This window comes from Elephas maximus, chromosome 6 (assembly GCF_024166365.1).
Source record: "Elephas maximus indicus isolate mEleMax1 chromosome 6, mEleMax1 primary haplotype, whole genome shotgun sequence".
NCBI lineage: Eukaryota > Metazoa > Chordata > Mammalia > Proboscidea > Elephantidae > Elephas > Elephas maximus.
Genome location: NC_064824.1, coordinates 77,189,551 through 77,201,825, shown reverse-complemented (window position 1 = coordinate 77,201,825; position 12,275 = coordinate 77,189,551). Strand labels below are relative to the sequence as shown.

At 40.6% G+C, this 12,275-nt stretch overlaps 1 protein-coding gene across 2 annotated transcripts in view; it reads left to right on the top strand.

Annotated features, from left to right (window-relative positions):
- The window catches only part of CCDC141 (coiled-coil domain containing 141), a 233,348-nt gene that overhangs the window by 178,248 nt on the left and 42,825 nt on the right, over nt 1–12,275 (top strand). For both annotated transcript variants that reach the window (XM_049887559.1, XM_049887558.1), the window contains 5 exons: nt 2,051–2,230; nt 2,408–2,533; nt 5,605–5,793; nt 7,042–7,221; nt 9,466–9,615. In XM_049887559.1, the coding sequence (XP_049743516.1) occupies nt 2,051–2,230; nt 2,408–2,533; nt 5,605–5,793; nt 7,042–7,221; nt 9,466–9,615 (825 nt within the window). The remainder of the gene's footprint in view (nt 1–2,050; nt 2,231–2,407; nt 2,534–5,604; nt 5,794–7,041; nt 7,222–9,465; nt 9,616–12,275) is intronic.

The window sequence follows — 12,275 nt, the reverse complement described above, 5'->3', positions numbered from 1 at the left end:
GGATGAAGGTGCCTTCCTGGAATTACTAGATGCAGAATGCATAAGATTAATATACAGAACTCTTCAAGACATCGGGAACGAGATCAGGAAGGAGATCAGACAATACACAGAACAAGCCAAGGAGCACACAGATAAAGCAGTTGAAGAAATTAAAACGGTTATTCAAGAACGTAATGAAAAATTTAATAAGCTGCAAGAATCCACAGAGAGACAGCAATCAGAAATTAAGAAGGTTAACAATAAAATTACAGAATTAGACAACTCGATAGAAAGTCAGAGGACCAGAATTGAGCAAGTGGATGGCAGAATTGGTGAGATTGTTAAGATAAAGCACTTGGCACCAATATATTTCAAGAAAAATCAGACAAAAGAATTAAAAAAAAAAACAACCCTAAGAATCATGTGGGACTCTATCAAGAGAAATAACCTATGAGTGATTGGAGTACCAGAACAGGGAGGGATAACAAAGTACAGAGAGAATTGTTGAAGATTTGTTAGCAGAAAACTTCCCTGATATTGTGAAAGATGAGAAGATATCTATCCAAGATGATCATCAAACTCCACATAAGGTAGATCTTAAAAGAAAGTCACCAAGACATAATCAAAGTTGCCAAAACCAAAGATAAAGTGAGACTTTTAAGAGCAGCTAGGGATAAACAAAAAGTCACCTATCAAGGAGAGTCAATAAGAATAAGCTTGGACTACTCAGCAGAAACCATGCAGGCAAGAATGCAATGGGGTGATTTTTATAAAGCATTGAAGGAAAAAAATTGCCACCCAAGAATCATAGAGCCAGCAAAACTGTCTCTCAAATATGAAGGTGAAATTAGGACATTTCCAGATAAACAGAAGTTTGGGGAATTCATAAAAACCAAACCAAAACTACAAGAAATACTAAAGGGAATTTTCTGGTTAGAAAATCAATAATATAAGATATAAACTCAAAACTGGAAAACTGAACCAGAACAATCAGATGTCAAAATACTTAAGTCTACCAAATACATGTTCACACTTCCTTAGATCCTGCTACCTGAACACTGACAAATCTTAGTATAGTTCTCCCTATTGCATCTCTCTCTCAGACCACCGTACCCTTCTGTTTGCAGTTGTCATTGGCTACAATTTCCAAGATTACATTCAATTATACATTATAATACATTTTGATTGATAGTTTCTTAATAAGGTGTGAAAGATGGCCTTACTTTTATAGAAGAAAACCCAAAACAAAACTCATTTCTGTCAAGTCAGTTCTGACTTATAGTGACCTTATAGGACAGAGCTGAACTGCCCCATAGGATTTCCAAGGCTATAGTTCTTACAGAAGCAGACTGCCACATCTTTCTCTGTCAGGGTGGCCAGTGAGTTCAAACCACTGATCTTTTGGTTAGCAGCCGAGTGCTTAATTACTGTGCAACCACGGCTCCTATTTATAACATAAATACAAAATATAATTTTGAGGTGGGTTCCTGCTGTAGTTATCTAATATCTTTCATAGTATATTGAATCTTGTTAATCATAGTTATAAAATATAGCTCAGTTCTCATAAAAGGGAGTAGGTTGAGAAACCACTCACAAGGAAAATTTAATATAATTGTAATACATACAACAGATAGTTGAAACAACAACAGAGGCCCCCCAGAGGCTGCCCCTCTTTTCTCTGATACTGAGATTTTAACATATTTTAATGGGTATGTTAAAATAATAGGTGGGATATACTTTAAATATAATGCATTAAAAATATTCTTATTTCAAAATTCTGGGTCCTGGAGCTTATTAAATAATTTCTTAAACCCCAGGAAATAGTCAGAACCTAAGTGTAAATTCTGACACCACTGGAGTCTTAAAGAACTCAGGGCCTGATGTTCAGCATAGAAGGGATTCTGGGAGTGTAACTGTGCCTGCACACAAAGAACCCAGACTTGTCTGAACATCAGAACCATGTGCCCTGCTTTGGGAGTGATAAAACATTTTACCTTCTAAAATAGTTGCATGCAAAGTTGTTTTATCTCTTGGGAAAGAAACACAGTTATATGGATTATTCGTTTAACAGGCACAAGAGAATGAGATACTAAATGTGAAAAATGAAGTGCACATTATGGGGAACACTATGGAGAACCAGAAGGTAGAAAAGGAAGAACTTTCCTGCCTTCGGGTGGCATGGCAAGTTAAAACGATTGAAAACAAGCCTGTGAAACAGCAGTGGGGAGCGTTCAAAGAGCAACTCAAAAAGGTAAAGGGAATCCAGGGCTTATATTTTTGTTCATTGGTGCTTTAGAATCACGAGCTCACTCCAGGTAGTGCATGCCTTCGTGAGGACTGAGAAGTCTAATGACAGTAAGTCATCAGTAAAATGATTTGTAGGCAGCATCAAAGAAGCATATGCATAACTGTTCAATATTTATTTCAGACAACTCACAACTTAAAACTTCTTCAGGAAGCACTTATGCCTGTGTCTGCACTTGACCTTGGAGGAAGCCTCCGGACCATTTTAGATCTACGGAGAAAATGGAATGAAATGAAGCCCCAGTTCCAGGTGAAGACATAAGTTGATGGACTTGGGTGAATGGAACATAATTTAAAAACTGTTCTGTTGTGGTTCACCTAGTTAATTTTAACAGACTAGTGTGTTTTTTTTTTTTTTAGTGTATTACTTTTTTTTTTTTTAGTATTATTTGTCTAAAAATTCACTGTAAAAATGTCTTTCTTACCGTATTTCTACACTGTTTTGTATTTGATGATACATGAATATTAAGGCCACGAAATGTCTAATATATTTTTATATCAGATTATTTTAATTTATATTAAATTATTTGCAAATTAATATATTTATTATACATAGTAACTGATTATTTTTCTAGAGAGTATAGATGTGTTTTAGATTGAGGCATCTCAGAACAAGGATGGGCTCTGCAGCCCTCAGCCCCTGAAATTATCACTGTGCTGTCCCTGTCCCCAGGGCATCCCTGGCTCCTCCCACCATCCCAGGGTTTTTGCTGTGCTCTCCCACTTACACTCAGAGTGATAAAATAATGAGTCATGTTCCTGTCTTTTCCCTACTTAACATTCCATACCCCAATCCTGTCTCTGCTCCATACCCTCCTCCTCCTATATCTGCTCCACACCCCCCTCCTCCTGTCTCTGCTCCATACCCTCCTCCTCCTATATCTGCTCCACACCCCCCTCCTCCTGTCTCTGCTCCATACCCTCCTCCTCCTATATCTGCTCCACACCCCCCTCCTCCTGTCTCTGCTCCATACCCTCCTCCTCCTATATCTGCTCCACACCCCCCTCTTCCTGTCTCTGCTCCATACCCCACTTCTCCTATCTCTCCTCCATACCCCCCTCCTCCTGTCTCTGTTCCATACCCGCCTCCTCCTGTCTCTGCTCCATACCCGCCTCCTCCTGTCTCTGCTCCATACCCTCCTCCTCCTATATCTGCTCCACACCCCCCTCCTCCTGTCTCTGCTCCATACCCCACTTCTATCTCTCCTCCATACCCCCTCCTCCTGTCTCTGCTCCATACCCCACTCCTCCTATCTCTGCTCCATACCCTCCTTCTCCTATATCTGCTCCACACCCCCCTCCTCCTGTCTCTGCTCCATACCCCATTTCTCCTATCTCTCCTCCATACCCCCTCCTCCTGTCTCTGCTCCACACCCCCCTCCTCCTGTCTCTGCTCCATACCCCACTTCTCCTATCTCTCCTCCATACCCCACTCCTCCTGTCTCTGCTCCATACCCCCTCCTCCTGTCTCTGCTCCATACCCCCCTCCTCCTGTCTCTGCTCCATACCCCCCTCCTCCTGTCTCTCCTCCATACCCTCCTCCTCCTATATCTGCTCCACACCCCCTCCTCCTGTCTCTGCTCCATACCCCACTTCTCCTATCTCTCCTCCATACCCCCTCCTCCTGTCTCTGCTCCATACCCCACTTCTCCTGTCTCTCCTCCATACCCCCTCCTCCTGTCTCTGCTCCACACCCCCCTCCTCCTGTCTCTGCTCCACACCCCCCTCCTCCTGTCTCTCCTCCATACCCCACTCCTCCTGTCTCTGCTCCATACCCCCTCCTCCTGTCTCTGCTCCATACCCCCTTCCTCCTGTCTCTGCTCCATACCCCCTCCTCCTGTCTCTGCTCCATACCCCCCTCCTCCTGTCTCTGCTCCATACCCCCTTCCTCCTGTCTCTGCTCCATATCTCCTCCTCCTTTCTCTAAAAAAAAAAATTTTTTTTTCTCTGCTCCATACCCCCTCCTTCTATCTCTGCTCCATACCCGCCTCCTCCTGTCTCTGCTCCATTCCATACCCCCTCCTACTTTCTCTGCTCCATATCCCCTCCTCCTAATCTCTCTCCATACCCCCTCCTCCTGTCTCTGCTAAAAAAAAAAAAAACTAAGCTTAGCCAAAAATGATTGTCAGTCACATTATTCTTCTGCCTGGATTCTTATTCTTTGTTACAAAATTAGGGCACCTGTGCTTCTGTCTGTCACTGCTTCCTAAGCACTGACTTTGAAGAATCCCAGAATTAGAAGACTGAAGATTTATTTAGGGAATATCTAATTGTAGGTTCCTTTAAGACAAAACTGATGTATTATACATAACTACCACCATGCCCCACAGGCACATGCTGTTGTAGCCTGAAGTGAACTGACTTTTTCCTTCATACTTTTACAAAATGTCTCTTCTAGCCTACAGGTTAGGTTGCTTGATATACCCTGCATTGTATTCTTACATGCTTTTTGTGTGTGTTTGCGTGTGTGCGCCCGCGCGCACATGCAAATGCATAAGTTTCTCTAAGTCGGGGACCGTTACCAAGCTTCCTTAGCTCTATCACTGTAAATTAGATGCCCACTTGCTTGATTTTAACTTGAACATTGTTATTAGGACACTTTCCTGCAAATTATCTTCTTAGACTAAATTATTTCTGTTACATTTACCTTTGATACACGATCCATCCCTGAAATGTTATAGTAGCTGCCTCTTTACGTTGTCTATACTTTGTAAATTCTACCCCAGAATCTGGATACCTTTAAGAGCTATCTGAGCAGTATTAGGTGAAAGGGAAGGCACTTTATCCTTCCCTCCACGTGGTGGCTATTCCTGGATTCCAGCATAACTCCGTTTAAAGCTGCGTATCTGCTATGCTGTTTAGCTGATGCTTCATTCTCATCATTCCCCCGTTATATTTTTACACTTGTCTTCTCTTGGTGCTCTTAAATACCATCTGATTCTAGCCTTATTAAATATTAGAGGTGATTATGGGGATTCATAAAATATTCTAAAATATATTTACTTAGCAGATGATTAGAATATTTGGAGTATCATAGAAACAATATTTGATTTTCCATTCCACCACTCTAAAAATTTTATTATGACCATTTTAATACAACACTTTTTTGCATTGCTCTCTGCCTCTCTTTTAATTTCTGAGAAGATGGGGATGGAATAACATATTCCCAGCAGCAAGCAAGCACAGCGCCTGGAGTTTTGGAAGGCTCACAATCAATATTTGTTAACAAATGAGAGGGTTATTTGTTATTTAGATCTTCATATTGTCAGTTGTAAAGTAAAAACTGTAAGCTAGATTTCTTTATTGCTTTAAATTTTTTAGCAACTGAATGATGAGGTTCAGTACATTATAAAAGTGTCAGAAGAGTTAAGTGGTAAAGGAGCCCCTGTGAAAGAGAAGTCTCAACAACTGAGGGACCTTGTTCACCTCCATCAAAAACAGAGAGAGAGAATCCAAGATTATGAGGATATCCTGTACAAAGTAGTCCAGTTTCACCAAGTAAAGGAAGAGGTAAGCCTTGTAATGGATGCCTGGAAGACCCTGCATTTTAAACTATGGAATTAAAAATTATTGTGTATTAAATAAAGGCCAAATTGCTTATTCTGATATTGGAAGCTTTAGAAGCCCTAAACTTCTCTCTCACTGTGCACCTATTCTTTACAGCTCAGCCAAACTGAGCTTCTCTTTGTCCCTTAAATGATGTACACATTCCTACTCCACGCTTGGACTCTCAGGTGCCCTTACCTGACAGGTCCTTCTCTCCACCATCTAAACCCTGTATCTCCTTCCATTGACCTTGAGTCACTTGGAGTGACTTCACCTTCTTCTGAATTCCTAGAGCGCTCGTTGCTTGTTCCACACATTTGTCATTTCTACCATCTTTATTCTTTTTGATAAGCACAGCTTTTATTTCCCAACTCAAGTATAAGCTCTTTGATGGCAGAAACCAAGTTCAGTTTATTTGTATCTTGAGTACCTGACATGGTGAAATGCTCAGGAAATATTACTATTTCTTTTTTTCTTTAAACTTCATAATTATTATCCCCTAGCACAAAAGGGAGGTATGTTCATATGTCTTTAAAATAACCCTCTGAATTTTCTCAGATCATAGGCCTAGACCTTGCTAAGGTTTTAAAATGCTCCGAGCAGAAAAAATGTTTTCTTCTTTAATAGAACTGAAAATGTCGGTCCCTCAGTTTTACCCAGGTGATTTCCAACATTGTAACATTTGTTTAAGGACCCCTGGTGTCACAGTGGTTAAGAGATCAACTGCTAACCAAAAGGTTGGCAGTTTGAATCCAGCAGCTGGTCCTTGGAAAAGAGGCAGTTCTATTCTGTCCTGTAGGGTCGCTATGAGTCAGAATCGACTCGACGGCAATAGGTTTAGTTTTTTTTACGGGTGGTGCAGTGATTAAGCACTAGGCTGCTAACCAAAAGGTCGGTGGTTTGAAGCCACTCCCCATTCCATGGGAGAAAGATGTGGCAGTCTGCTCTCGTAAAGATTACAGCATTGGAAACCCTATGAGACAGTTCTGCTGTGTCCTATAGGGTCACTATGAGTCGGAATTGACTTGATGGCAATGGGCTTTGTTTGTTTGCTTGTTTAACATTTCTGGCTCTGGCACAAATAATTATGGATGGTCTGGGCAGCACTTTTACCAGCTAGTATAATATGAAGTGTGCTTTAAAAAAAAAAAAATTGTAAAGGTATTTTGTAAATGTGAACCCCAGGTTAATTATTAATGCCCTGAATTCCAGCTGGGACAGCTCATCAAATCAAGAGAAGTAGAGTTTCTAGAGCAGCCAAAGGAACTGAGTGATGCTCATGACGCCCAGGTTCATCTCAGTCGGTCGCAGAAAAAGCAGGCACACATAGACCATCTCCATAAGCTGGCCCTTTCTTTGGGAGTGGGCATCATCTCATCAATGCAGCAGCCTGTAAGCAACTTAAACACCATTATTTATACCTAATTGTAGCAGGGACTTGGAATATAATGTGAACTAAACCAGATGGCCTAGTATATGGTAAATGAAAAATACATTAAACCATCTGGACAATTATTTGTGTCAAGTTTTCTTATTACCTTTAACAAGAGCAAGGAGCCCTGTGGCACAGTGGCTAAAGCACTTGCCTGCTAACTGAAAGGTTGGTGGTTTGAACCCATCAGCTGCTCCAAGGGAGAAGGATGTGGCAGTCGGCTTCCATAAAGATTATAGCCTAGGAAACTCCATGGGGCAGTTCTACTCTGTCATATAGGGTCGCTGTAAGTCAGTGTTGATTTGATGGCAGTGGATTTGGGTTTGGATTTTTGGTTTATAACAAAAGCAGAAAATATTTAAGGAGAAAATTGGAAAACAGAAGATTTCTTTAATGTATCTGTTCTTGTACTAGTTTAAAAAAAAAAAAAAGTGTATCTTAGAGCAGTGCTCTCCAATATGGCAGTCAGCATTTTAGAACATGAAATGTGACTAGAGCAACTGAAGAACTAAGCTTTTTATTTTATTTAATTTTAATTAAAATTTAAAAACTGATACTCCATACTATTATTGGAATACTTTTAAGTATGTTGGAAGCAACTTGGGTTAGTGAATCTACTTTTTAAACTGTAAATTTGATAAAATCTAAACACATAACAAATATTTTTGATAGAAATTTAGCAACAGAATTGAGATGTGCTCTAAGTGTGAAATACACACCATATTTCAAAAACTGAGTAAGAGAAGAAAAAATATTTTATTAATTTTTATACTGGTTACAGGTCAAGATGATATTTGGATACATTAGGTTAAATAAAATATATCATGAAGATTAATTTCACCTGTTTCTTTTTTACATTTTTAATATGACTACTAGAAAAATTTAGATTTTTATATGTGGCTCACTTTATTTTCCATTGGAGAATGCTGCTTTAGCTTGTCAGACCTGGAAGTATCTTAGCAGTCATCTAGTCCAGGACCCTCGTTTTATAATTGAAGACCCTGAGGCCCAGAGGACCTGGCTGTCTTATCCCTTGTGACTAGCAGACCATGAGAGGCCCAGAGTGGTGGAGCCCAAGCCCCAAAGCCTCATTCAGGGCTCTGGGCACTGGTCATTGGGTCTCCTTTCTGCCCTTGCACTGACTTCAACAGAGAAGCCTACAAGGGAAGTACTTCCAGATCAAATTCTCATAAATAACATACACTGGGCTTTGATTTTTAAAAAATCCCTCTTCAAATTTCCTAATTTGTGGAGGGAAAGATCATATTTATTCTCTCTAGTAGCATGTATAACATTAAAAAATATAAGGGCAAGTTTTAAAGTCTATTTAAGATATCCACTGAACTATATGGAATGCAGCCTTTGAGCGGTACAAGTGGTTAACGCACTTGGCTGCTAACTGAAAGGTTGGCAATTCGAGTCCACCCAGAGGCTCCTCAGCAGAAAGGCCTGGTGATCTATTCCAGAAATTCAGCTCCTGAATACTCTGGGAGCACAGTTCTGCTCTGACACGCGGGAGCTGCCGTGAGTCGGAGTCAGTGATCTAGAAGGCTGTGAACCTCTTTTTTTTTTTTTTTTTAACTGGAACACACAGAAATACAAAATACCTGTTCCTGTTAATAGAACCATTTTTTTAAACCAAGAAAAGGCTTTCTTTTTAAGAGTTTGACTTTACTAGTGAATTTATTTTAAAAAGAAAGCAAGAAGTCTCACTTTGCACAAATACTATGAATTATTCTCCCACCCACGTCCGGCCTTGGCCCCAGCAGCCCCTCTGCGTGGAGTACAGATTGGAGCACTTGCATAAGGAACCTGAGGTGAAGCTCAAGTTGACAGGAAAATTACAGTGCAGAAGCTGAATGTTTCTAATGCATATTTTATGCCTTTTGAAGTAAAAATTATACCTTATAATGAATGGTGTCTCTGAGGAGTTGAGTGTGATGAGCAAATCATCAAAATCTAGGGATTCAAGACTGGAAATGGAATGGTTTGCCTTTCCTGTAATGTTGGATGTCTGGCTTCTTTCTGAAATAATTATATTCAGATATGCTTAAGGTAAAATAAATCAGGAGCTGATTTCTTTTTTAAAAAAGTATCGTAAGTTTTATAACGTGGGTAAATAGCTTATTCATCTCATTGCTGTTTCCCTTTGTCACTTCCATTTGTGACTCCCTTTGTCACTTCCACTTCTCTGTTGCTTTTAGAACTGCTCTAATGTTTCTGCAAAGAAGCTACAGCAGCAGCTGGAGATCCTGGAGGGGGACAGTGTGAACTGCCGTGCCAAAGCCCAGGAGTATGAGCGAGCCCTGTCTGGAAGCTTACAGTACTGCACCACAAGAGAGGAGATAAAAGAGGTGTGGTGGGAGAGGGGGACGGTGGTTGTGACGATGGGAGAGTGAGAACTGACAGGCTGCTAAAAGCTGTTCTGAACCTAAAGCTTGTGATAGTGGACCAGGTTTCTTTCTTCTCACCACATCCTTTAATCCACTGAGCAGCAGCTTCAGGCCTAGAAGTTTGAGTAAACCTAAGGCTCTCAAACTTGTTAAGGTCAATGTGTCGTCAACGCATAAAAAAAACCTAGGATGTAGTATTACAGTTTTATATTTCACTCAAATCCATATAGCAGTTGCTTGTATATGTGTATACATATTTTTCAGAACACAGGAAAGGATGACACTGTCCCATCGCAGCCAGCTCCAGCCTGCTGAGATTCTATTTAAGCACTATTGACTCATTGTGAATGGGTGCTAAGGGCCAGGGGAGCAGGCTCTTCCCTTCAGAGACATACAGAGTATTATCACAAAAGTCAAGAGGCTGGTTTCATATTTACTCAAACTGAGTAGCTGTTCTGGCAAAACAACATGTAGAGAAAAAGAAATAACAGATAAAAGTGGTCCTCCACATCCATGCCCCCACACTCGCATAATTCTGCCTCCTCCCTCTCAACTCTAGACTGCCCTCCCCCCGCCACTTGCTAAACCACAGACCTCCCCTAGCTAAGCTCTCCATTCAAAGGGTTAATCATTTTGGATAAAAAATACAGATCTGGATAGCAAGGGTCCTGCTTCTCGACTGGGAATAGAACACAAGGCTGTCCATAATTCTAGATTTATCTCCATTTCTGCATCCATTAGTCATCAATCCATGAGGAAAGGGAAAGGAGAAGAGGGGGCTGTAAACCTGCTGGAACTTACTGTCTGTGCCCGATTTACACAATTTTAGGCTCAGTAAGTATCAACCATTAAAGCATGGACTGAAGTGTAAGATAACTAAACTTGAATGGTGGTTCAGCTCTGAAGCATCACTTCTTCCTGCCCCTTCCTGCACTTCACAGCTTTAGGGACCACAGGAAGGTGTGAGAAGGGAGCATACCTGGAAGGAAAGTTAGAGGGGAAGAGAACAAGAGAGGTCACTATCTCTGGATCCCATTGAACAGGAGGGAAACAAGAACCAACACATAACAAGGATTTTTATCTTAGCAGTGTGCTACAGGACTGCGGTTTCTGCTCACAGGCTACGTTCCAGGGAGTCAGCTAACTCATTCGTGGTTTACCCTATACTGCAGCCTGCCCTGTATGTAGTAGAATGGCCCCTTTCTTTGCTAATACTTCCACTGCATTGTTGACCCAGCTAACACTTCCAACACTAGTAAGAATGTGTAAGGTCTTGTTAAGGAAAACAATCAGGGAACATTGTTCTTTCCAAGGCTACAAAATTTGAGTACAGCAGCCACGGAAATAATTTTTTTTAATAATCTTTCCCCAAAGTTATCTTTCTCTCTCTCTCTCTTTTAATACCATTGTCTTCCCAAAAATCTCCCTCGCTTCAGTGATGGTTTAGTTCTATATATAGCAAAAGCACAAATGGAGTCTGCTAAGGATTATTCCCAGCCCCCTATGGCTCAGTTTCCATCTCCCTGGAGAGCTTATAGCATTCATGAAGCCAAGTCTCCCTGTTCAAGCCCTGCCCATAGTGGTTCTATCTATAGGGACTGCCTCGTGATGAGCCTGTGCCGTAGGCCAGCCAGCTAGGATGACAAATGTCCCTTCCAGTCATAGTAGGGATGCCCTGGGATTGTCTGTACCGTATCAGGAATGAGAAACCAGATACATGCAGGCTTGATTTAGGAATCAGATATCATTTTAATGTGCTCTTAAATATTAAGAGAGGGATTCTTCCCACTTGCTTCTACTTCAAATCCAACAAATCTTTGATACAAATTGCAGTTTTAGGTTTAACAGCTCTGAAAATCTTTGGTACTTTTCCCATTTCCTTTCTTGTGGTTATATAGTAGGCATGTCATATCAGAGTATAGCATCCACACCATGGGCTTTCCAACCCAAGACAAACCCGATGGGAAAATAATCAGAAAGCATATTTCCAGTGCTTTAGTAAAATAAAAATATGTGTATTACACATTCTTTAGGTACTTAAAACGTTACTAAAACTAAAAGGAATGTATTAGACTATTTTTTTTATATAAAAAAAATAAGCAGGGATATCTGGTCAGGGAATTAGATCAAGCATAGTACTTGCTTTTCTTAGTTCATTTTAAAACACGTTGTTTTGCCTCCCATGTGCTGAAAGTACTTCTTGGAAAGCACTGTGGTCTCACTTGGGGGCTGTTAAGTTGAAAGAGATTTTGGAGGATGTGTAGTCCAACAAACACCTTCATTTTTCAGGTAAGAAAACTGGGTTATATATGAATCTTTATTGGACATCAACATGTCTGTCACTTGCTAAACTTAGAGTACAGCATTGGCTTAATGTTTTAGTCACAGCCAACCACTGCATGGTCTGATGTTAAATGTAGACTTTTTCTATGCTTTCATCTTCTATCCCTATTTTCAGGCATATCTATTATAAGCTTTTTGTATGATCTGATATAATAGCATAGTACATTTGGTTATTGAGACAAAAATTACTTTCTTGACTATGCCATGCCCTGCTTACCTGGTCTTAACTGCACTGGAGGCTCTTAGAAAAGGACTCGGTACCTCATGGCAAAATAAGT